This window comes from Notamacropus eugenii, chromosome 7 (assembly GCF_028372415.1).
Source record: "Notamacropus eugenii isolate mMacEug1 chromosome 7, mMacEug1.pri_v2, whole genome shotgun sequence".
In the NCBI taxonomy this organism is placed as follows: Eukaryota; Metazoa; Chordata; class Mammalia; order Diprotodontia; family Macropodidae; genus Notamacropus; species Notamacropus eugenii.
In genome coordinates, this window is record NC_092878.1 from 14,431,877 (window position 1) to 14,441,501 (window position 9,625).

At 38.5% G+C, this 9,625-nt stretch overlaps 1 protein-coding gene across 2 annotated transcripts; it reads right to left on the reverse strand.

The window, feature by feature from the left end:
• Positions 1 to 2,348: 2,348 nt before the first annotated feature.
• On the reverse strand, positions 2,349 to 9,398 carry LOC140513204 (olfactory receptor 11G2-like). Of its 2 annotated transcripts, XM_072622668.1 has the most exons (2): positions 8,475 to 9,398; positions 2,349 to 2,357 (listed from the first exon to the last, which is right to left on the reverse strand). In XM_072622668.1, the coding sequence occupies exons 1-2, from the start codon at positions 9,396 to 9,398 to the stop codon at positions 2,349 to 2,351; spliced, it is 933 nt and encodes a 310-aa protein (XP_072478769.1). The 2 variants fall into 2 exon arrangements, with proteins under 2 accessions (XP_072478769.1, XP_072478768.1); XM_072622667.1 differs by lacking the exon at positions 2,349 to 2,357 and having other exon boundaries at positions 8,463 to 9,398.
• Positions 9,399 to 9,625: the final 227 nt, after the last annotated feature.

The window sequence follows — 9,625 nt, forward strand, 5'->3', positions numbered from 1 at the left end:
TAGTGTATAATTGTCTAGAGGGCAAAGAACTTAGGATTACAACCAAGAATTTCTCAGCCTGCAAAAGTGAGCATAATCCTTCAGGGGAAAAATGGATATTCAATGAAATAGGAGTATTTCAAGCATTCCTGATGAAAATATCAGAAATGAATAGAAAATCTGACTTTCAAATACAAGATTCAAGAGAAACATAAAAAGCATAAGCTGGAAAGAGAAATCATAGAGGATTCAATAAGATTATATTCCTTCATTGAAGGATAAATGCAGTTTGTAAGACCTTTCTCATTATTATGGCAGTTAGAAGGAGTATATGGGTATGTCTTGAATATGATGGGATGTTATAAAAAAACAAAATTAAGAAATAAAAAAGAGGAATGTATTGAGAGAAGGGGAAAGGAGAGATAGAATGGAGGTAAGTTGTCTTTTGTAAAAGAGGTCTGAGAGAGCTTTTGCAGAAGGGAAGATAAAAAAGGTGGTGGGAGTACTTGAACCTTAGTCTTATCAAAATTGGCTCAAAGAAGGAATAATGTCTGTAGTTAGGTATAGAAATCTTTCCTACCCTTCAAGAAAGTCTGTTTATGGGATAAAAAAGAGGTTGATTGAAGGAAGTGTGGTTTAGGGAAGGTGGTAGTCAGAAGTAAAATACTTTTGAAGATGGATAGGATGAAAGGAGGGAGTAAAGATATCAGGGCAAAATAGAAAGAAGGAAAAGATAAAGTTAGTAATCATAACTGCCAAAAAGTTTTTTATGGCAAATTTCTCTGACAAAAGTCTTGTTTCTCAAACATATAGAGAGCTGAGTGAAATTTGCAAAAAAAGACCCATTCCCCTATTGATAAATGGTCAAAGGATATGAACAAGCAGTTTTTAGATGAAGTTATCAAAGATTTCTATAGTCATATTCAAAATGATTAAATCTCTTCTGGTTAGGGAAATGCAGATTTAAATACCCCTGCAATACCACTCCACACCTCTATTATTGTCTAATTTGACAGAAAAGGAAAATGACAAATGTTGGAGACAATGTGGAAAAATGGAGACAGTAATGCACTGTTGGTGGAGTTGTGAATTGATTCAACCACTCTGGAGAACAATTTGGAGTGATGCCCAAAGGCTATAAAACCAAGGATACCCTTTGACTCAGGAGCACTACTACTAGGTCTGTGTCCCAGAGATTAAAAACTAAAAACAAATGGGCATATATATATATATATATATACACACACACACACATACGTACATACATATATATAGATAATATTTATAGCAGTTCTTTTAGAGGTGGCAAAGAGTTGGATATTGAGGGGATGCTCAACAGTTGGTTAATGACTAAACACTTGTGATACATAACTGTGATGGAACACTATTGTACTATGTGAAATGATGACTAGGATGCACTCAGAAAAATCTGGAAAGACTTAAATGAACTGATACAAAGTGAAATGAGCCAAACAAGAGAACATTATATACAGGAGCAGCAGTATTATGCAATGACCAGCTGTAAATGACTTAGCTATTCTCTGTAATACAATGATCTAAGACAATTACAAAGGATATATGATGAAAATTTTTTTTTTTACAGAGTCTGAATGCAGATTGAAACACACTTTTGGGAATGTTTTAGGTCCTTGCATTACTGTGAAGCGCTATGTCTGTCAGAACCGGACCTCTCACTCTGTGGTTGTTACTGTGTACCATGTTCTCCTGGTCCTCCTTTCATTCAGCATTGGTTCATATAAGTCCTTCCAGGCCTCTGTGAAGTCCTTCTGATCATCATTTCTTATAACACAATTGTATTCCACTACATTTATTACCACAACTTGTTCAGCCATTTTCCAATTGATGGGCATCCCCTTGATTTCCAGTTCTTGGCCACCACAAAGAAAGCTGCTATAAATACTTCTGTGCATGTGGGACATTTTCCCATTTTTATGATCTTTGGGATACCGTCCTAGGGGCAATATTGCTGGATCAAAGGGTATGCACAATTTTGTGGCCCTTTGGGCATGAAATAACGTTGTTTTTCCAGTAGCATTTCTTACCCAATGGTCTCTCAAATTTTACAATATAAAAGAATTTAGAAATACAATAATAACATACATAACATTACCCATTGAAAACGTGAAACTAAACTAATCACTAATCAGATAAAATGAATTCAGCCCAATAAATTTCCCAATTATTCTACATAATATAACTAATTTTTAAATTTGTGATATTTTATACAAATCACATTTACAATCCAGTATAGAATAACTTTGTCAAAACAAAAAATAATAACTATACCATACTTGCCATAGTCTGCTTATTGTGTTACGCATTTAATAATCCTTGGATAATTTTAATCCTTATAACAACTCCAGGAAGTAGACACCATTATTATTTTCCTCTTTTCAAATCAAGAATCTGAGAAAAGCAGAGATAAGATAACTTGCTTAAGATAATCACACAGTCAATACATTTCTGAGACTGGAGTACAACTCAGGTTTCCTTGAATCTTTTTAGTTTTTTTTGTTGTTTTGGTTCAGCACCTTTACATGGGAACCTGGGATGAGAGGACTTACAATGATCAGAGGGATAGGTTCTCTGATCTAGAGTAGTCATGGGGTCCTGAGTACTCAGGAGGTCCTTTTTCACAGGCCCCTGTTTGGTTAAAATCACCCTTTCAGTTTCTTAATTAAATTTTACTCGTATTTTAGTTGCTCCCTCATTTAAACAATATTTTCTTTTTTTCACGATCAAGGACGGGTTAAGTACCAGGCAAACTTAAACTGCAAACTGCATAGTTATTTATTTTTCTTCACTCTGGGATTACTTTTAAACCAGCTGCCTTCCTCAGTTACACTAAAACAGCAGCTCTAACAATCTTCTAGGGGAGGGAATTATCTAGGTGCTGTTTATTCCTAAAACTTCTACACGTTAAAATTTTTCTTTTTCCCTCCAACAAATTCCATTATTGTACCCCAAAACTCATTATGACATTTCAGAAGGGGGTGTGTTCCTGGAATTACCAAAAGTCTCAGGAGTTAACTTCTGTAATCTTATAATGATTAATCTCCCAACCTACAAAATCTAGTAAGATGTTTTTACTGGTTTTGTAAAAACCATTCCCCGTTGAAGGCCTAAAGTGGGACCACTTACTCCTTACTGAAACACCTAATTCCAGTATGAAACTTCATTAATTTTCCTGGTATACCTAGCTCTTTGGCTATAACTTTTTAGCAGTTTTTCTGACTGACTGCATTTTCTCTCAGAAAACTTTCAAGGTATATGGCATATACCAGGAACACTAAATATGATGCAAGACAAATATCTTCCTACATTTTACAAAGAAACAAAGATATAGATAAAATGATAAGGAAAACACTTGCTAGGCTTAATTTTGTTTCAAATTTGCAATAATTAAGAAAGCTTAATGTATTTGGGGGGCCCAAACAAACCACTATTTATGGTGGGCATCCCCTCGATTTCCAGTTCTTGGTCACCATCCCTTGATGATTTATGCCCAATGTCACATTATTCAGTAGCATGCTGTTTTAGTCATTCTCATAACTATCAAGAACATTCCCGTGGTCAAAAGCTACCAGAAGTCTACTCGAGGAGAAACCACAGGAATCCATAATCTTTCAGCATCCCTACGGTTAAATTTAAAAGGAAAACTAAAACTTAATCTTAATTGTGACCCATTCTATTCCTGGGGAAAATTTAAACTAAGCCAAACCTCCCCTATGCCTGACTTAATTAATCAAGAAGAAACTGCCACAATTCCTGGGGTAAACTAATAAAACCTAAATCTTACCCCATCTCTGAAGAAATAGGAATTGTGTGTAGCTGTTGGACCTTCGTGGGCCATCTTTCCCAAAAAGTTCCTCAATAAAAAATTAACCAGGGATCTCTAGGGAGCTTTTCTGGAGGGCTGTCACCAAGGGATTGGGTGCCCATGTCACCTATCCTTACAGTCTCCCCAGACCTTGCCATCTCCATTAGTTATCACCTTATATATCAACTTTTAAACTAAACTCCTTGAAAAAGTAACAAATTTGGGCACATGATGAATCTTTCACACAGACAGACAGACCAACAGATTCAGGAGCACTCAAACTCAAATAAATTTGGTATAATGAATCTCTCATGGGTTGGCATGGGACACCTACACTCAGGACTAGGTGTTTTCTTACAGCATAATTTGAGTTCAATATCCAATGACCTTTTGAATACCTGCCCACACCTTTGTACAATCCTTCCTGGCAATAGACAGTCCTCCATATCTTCAGTCCTCCTAAAACACAAGATCAAAGAACCTTGTTTAAGACCTTTCACAGAATGACTGAGGAGTTTTGTCAGCATAAAGTATGACATGACCTTCACTGATATACCTGGACCTGTTAAGGATGTATGTAATCTAAAGACCTTAGGGAATTTCTAAGAGGTCTATTGCAACTTCTGCCAAATTCTCTTGGTTTTTGGGTGATGATATTTGTTGTCTCTTTTTTGAAAGGAGACCTTAATTTTAAAAATTAATTTAAACTTTGAGAAATGTTGGAAACATATTGCCTTGAATTCATTATGAAAAGTTGTTGTAAAAAATGAGAGCAGACAATGTGAGAGGTTTTATTGAATTTGGTGAATGTCTTCCAGAATTTCAGCTTAAGTTTTCTTTTCACTTTTCTTCATAATTCTCTGGATGACATTTCATGTATTGATATCCACACTTCAGCATATTTAAAGTTTTAGACTTTAATAAGACAATGTCCGACAAAAATTACATCTAAGATCTGGAGATTCCCAAACTGGTACTCATCATTAGCTTTTAGTATAGCATGTTATTCAATGAGTACATTAGCTCCTGAAGCCAATCCATGGTCCAAAGAAAAACATTGCTTTAGTCATTCTTGTAAGTCTTTAGAAGAGGAAATTTTAAACTGTGTGTGTGGCATCAAAGAGGTTGTGGAAGATAAGGCAGGACTCTTCTAGCTCTGTTTTTCTATTGCTTTCTGTTAATGAACAACACATTTCACAGTTTCCCAAAGAACCCAAAAGTTATGGATGACTTCCCTGATTATAATTACATATTGTAATATATAATAAAATATATATTGTATGTTGTGAGGTTACAAATAGAAACAAAGCCAGGAAAGGTAAGAGACTCCAAGGTTGCTGAAGTTTGGCAACAGGACTCAATTTAATTATTTAGATACACATGTATAACATTGTTAGGTACTAGGGTCAGAAAGATGTCTTCAAGGAACTTGAAATATGATAGTGAGGATAAAACATTCCCAGAAAAATATAGGTATAATATGATTAATGTATAGGAGAGTGCTAGGCAAACTTTGAGAAAGAGAGTATTCCTTTTTGAGATGCACCATGTAAGTTGCTTTAGAGGAAGCACCTGAGCTCAGAAGAATTGTAAGGATATCAAGAGGAGAAAATGTCTAGGAAATTTATCACAGGCATGAGTTGGAGTGGGTGATGGTGACCCACACAGAAGTGGAAACAGATACAATGAGACTGTGGAACCAGACTGGAGCCAGATCGTGGAGGATTTTAAACACCACACTATTTTTACAGGGTATTTTCTACATCAGCACATCCTAAACTTTGGGTTGTGACCCCATATGGGGTCATGAAAAATTTGGCAACAGTAAAAAGTTTCTGAATGAACAATGACCAAAAATTAATTCAAAATCAAATGTGTAAAGAACCTCAGGCGTTTCTGGGAGGACTTGCCAATGTTGCATCAGGCAACTTCACTGCTGCATTGGTTCTGAATACCAAACATGCATACTTTACACTGGTGATGCCCTTAGGTCATGTAACATTAGGGAACTGCCAAAAAACAGGAAAAGGGGTCATTAGTGGAAAATGTTTAAGAAGTCCTCTCCTAAACTAATAAAAACACAGCTCTAGGCCCAGACAAGGCTTATATTTTAGCCTGAAGGAAATGAGCATCCACTGAATCCTTTTAAACAGAAGAGTAAGATGATGATGCCTGAGTATTTGTTAGACAATACTGGGGAACTGCAGCCACAAGTTTTAACATCAATCAACACAGCACACTTAAGAGCCTTTGTGCAAAAGCAAGCACCCCCGACATACACAGGCGGGCCTGCTCTCATAGGTTCTCAGATCTGCTTTTCTAAAAGGAAAACAACTTTTGAGAGCTAAACAATCACTTTAATCAAGCACATATATCCTTCACTTAGTTCAGAAGAAAAGTTCAGCACTCTGAACTTCAGAGAAAAGTCAGAGTAACAAAGATCAACCAACAGACAGCACTTCCAACTGTCTGACCTTATGCAAGACATTCATCATCCACCAACAGACCGATGACTGTCTGTCCATACATACATAGTTACCAACCAATGTCTGGGTTTTCAAAGCCTTGGGGCTTCTTAAGGGCTGCCCAGAATCACATATGACCAAAAAAACCACTTCCAATGAGTTAGCCCCAAAGGAAATCCTCACCTCACAGTATTTATGCACTTTTCCCAGTCAGAGGGCATCACAACCCTTGAGAACCAATGCATTAGCCATTAACAAAATGTGGGAGTCTCTTCTAATCAAGCTTTCCTTATTAGTCAGGCCCATTAATGCCTGAGTAAGATCTTTAATCTCACTAGGGTTACAACTGCTGTGAATATATTTAGGGTTGAACCATAAAGTCTAAGTAAGTTCTCTATTTCTTCAAAACTAAAGCTTAAGCTGGAAAACTAAAGCATTCACAATATAACATTAAGATTCCTAACATAATAAGTAATTACCAGAGTGGCCACACGGCCCAAATAGACACAGAAAGTACAGCATAACGAAGCATACACCACACCACACCTTATACTTGTCTATGCAATCAGGGAATCCCACAGCAAGGTCTTCCCTGATACAGCCCATCTCAAGGGGCAGCAGAGAACACAACACACTCTACCCCTGGGTCACAGTAGTTTCAAAACAGAATGTCAAAGTAAAGTTCTCTTGGGGGTGTGTCCTTCTTTCCACACTGCTGTTTCAGGCTCCCATCTGGCTGTCTCATGTGCATACATTCTTGGATGAGCCGGAGTCCAAGTTCTTAACACTGCTCCAGTCCCTACTTCCAAGTACTGAGAGGCAGCTGGGCCAAGAGGCTGGCTCCATAAGGGTTATGGCACTTCCCCCTCCCACCATAGACAATTCCACCCCCTGGTTCTCAATTCATCCCAGGGGAATGTTGTAGGAAAGCACTCATATTCCTTCTCCTCTGCTGCAAAGCATCCATCGACTTGGGGCTGATATCTATGCTCTTTGTTTCTCCTTCTTCAGAGGCTGACCACTCTGGGCTCCTGTTGGATTCACACACTGGCAGCACTACAGTCCTGCTCCATGTCTCACCTCATGGGGGAAGGGACTGCTGCATTCCAAGCTCTCCTTTCTCCTTCCTGAGTCCAGGCACAGCAGGCTCCAGGTGTTTTTGCCCCCAGCCTCCATCTTGGGCTTGTACCATATCAGCTTTGGGACAAAAGGTGTGGAGGGTCCACTTCAGTCTGAACTCTGGGCACAGCAAAATAATACAACAACCAGAAGATAACAGACAACTATCCCAGTTTCACTAAGCCCCATACTCTACTTTAGTACTTTATTCCAGTCCAGTGTCCCAGTGTTGTTGCAAGAGTTGGTATCAGAGGTCTTCTCTCTCTATCAGACATCCCCTCTCCAAGCCTTGATGAGTGATTCACATTCACAGCAAAGGGAAGTTGCGGGGGGGGGGGGGGGGGGGGGGGGGGGGGGGGGGGCATGGCCTGAACAACAGTTAATTATACTTCCATGAGCATGCCCCAAGGCAGTATCTTATCTTAGAATATGCATATACCCTTTCAACTAATAGGCTCAGAGGCAGAAGGCATCAAACCTACTTGACTCAGCCCAGCTGCGAATGACCAGGTTTCAAAGGAGATTGATTCTTCAGATGCTTATGGTTTAGCAAGAGACTTGGAAATTGAACTCCAAAAAGGAAACAGCAAAAATCTCATCTTCCTTGCAAGAAAATCAGTTAGGAATGGGTTATTACAGCCTAGGCAGGAGACATTGAAGGTACCATAATGAGGTTGCAATGATACAGATGTAGACCTGGACAGATGTGACAATATATTTTAAAGATATGAACTTGGAGAGGAAATACAGGCTGAGGGAATGAATAGAATGAAAGGGGACCAAGGTTTTGAGTCAAAGTACTTTGACAATGGTTGTACTATCAATACAAATAAAGATTTAGAAAGGAGAAATTTTTTTGAGAGTGAAAGATAAATTAAGTGTTAGATAGTTAAATTGGATGTCTTATTGAGATAACTATGTAGGAATGTAGTTAGAATGGTTGGAGCAGAGCCAGGAGACATGCTGGTTATTCTTGATGCTTCACTCAAGAAGAGATTCAAAATTAATATGGTTCTCTAAAGCTCTTTTTTTTTTTTTTTTTGCTAAGACTTTATTCCTCATATTCCCACGATTTTTCTGAGGGCATCTTTCATCTCCTTGTTTCTAAGGCTGTAGATTAAAGGGTTTAAGAATGGGGTCACCACAGAATAAAAGAGGGTCACAATCTTTTGTATTCCTGCTTCGTGGCCTGATGTTGGTTTCACGTACATCACCATCACAGAACCATAGAACAGTGACACCACAGCCAAATGGGACCCACAGGTGGAGAAGGCTTTACGCCGACCTGCTGCTGAAGGAACCCTCAACACAGCTCTGAGAACCAGGGCATAGGTTCCCATGATGTAGAGGAAGGGTACAAACAAGAGCAAAGAACTCAAGATAGAGGAGGTGAACTCTAACCAAGGGGCTCTGGTGCAGGTGAGAGCTAGCAGTGGGCCTGGGTCACATAGAAAGTGGTCAATAATCTTGGAACCACAGAAGGACAATTGGGAAATGAGGATGATGGGAACTGGGAACCAGAGGAAGCCAACAACCCAGCAGCTGACCACCAGACAGGTGCAGAGATGTCCTGTCATGATGGTAGGGTAATGCAGAGGTCGGCAGATGGCCAGATACCTATCAAATGCCATAATGACCAGAAAAAAGCATTCTGTAGTACCTAAAGAGAAGAAGAAGTAGAACTGGAGGAAACATCCAGAGAAGGAAATCGTCTTGGTCTTAGAGAGAATGTTGACCAACATATTGGGGACAGTAGAAGTGACATACCAGATTTCCAGGAAAGAGAAGTTGGCCAAGAGAATGTACATGGAATTATGAAGACGCTGATCCCGGTGCACAGCACAGATGATAGAACCATTTCCTATAAGGGTAAGGATGTAGATGATGAAGAACAGTATGAAAAGGAGCATCTGAATGTCTCTGCTACAGGGGAATCCAAGGAGGATGAAACCACCTGTATCACTAGAGCTGTTGTAGGTGTTGGAGATATTCATTTTCCTGGATGTAATGTAAAAAAAATAAGGGTGGTTGAATGAAAAATGATCATCAATGTGAAAAGCTCTTTGAAGATCTCAACAAATTTTCATACAAAAATATTTCTTAATCAGCTACTGAGGTCAGAATATTGTACTAAATATATAGTGTATATACATAATATATGCAATTATATATAATTGTGTGTGTATATATAATATATGTGCATATACATATAAATACATAG

What these genes read in the sequence shown, in the direction of transcription:
- LOC140513204 (XM_072622667.1), bottom strand. Translation starts at nt 9,398, where the DNA reads ATGAATATCTCCAACACCTACAACAGCTCTAGTGATACAGGTGGTTTC.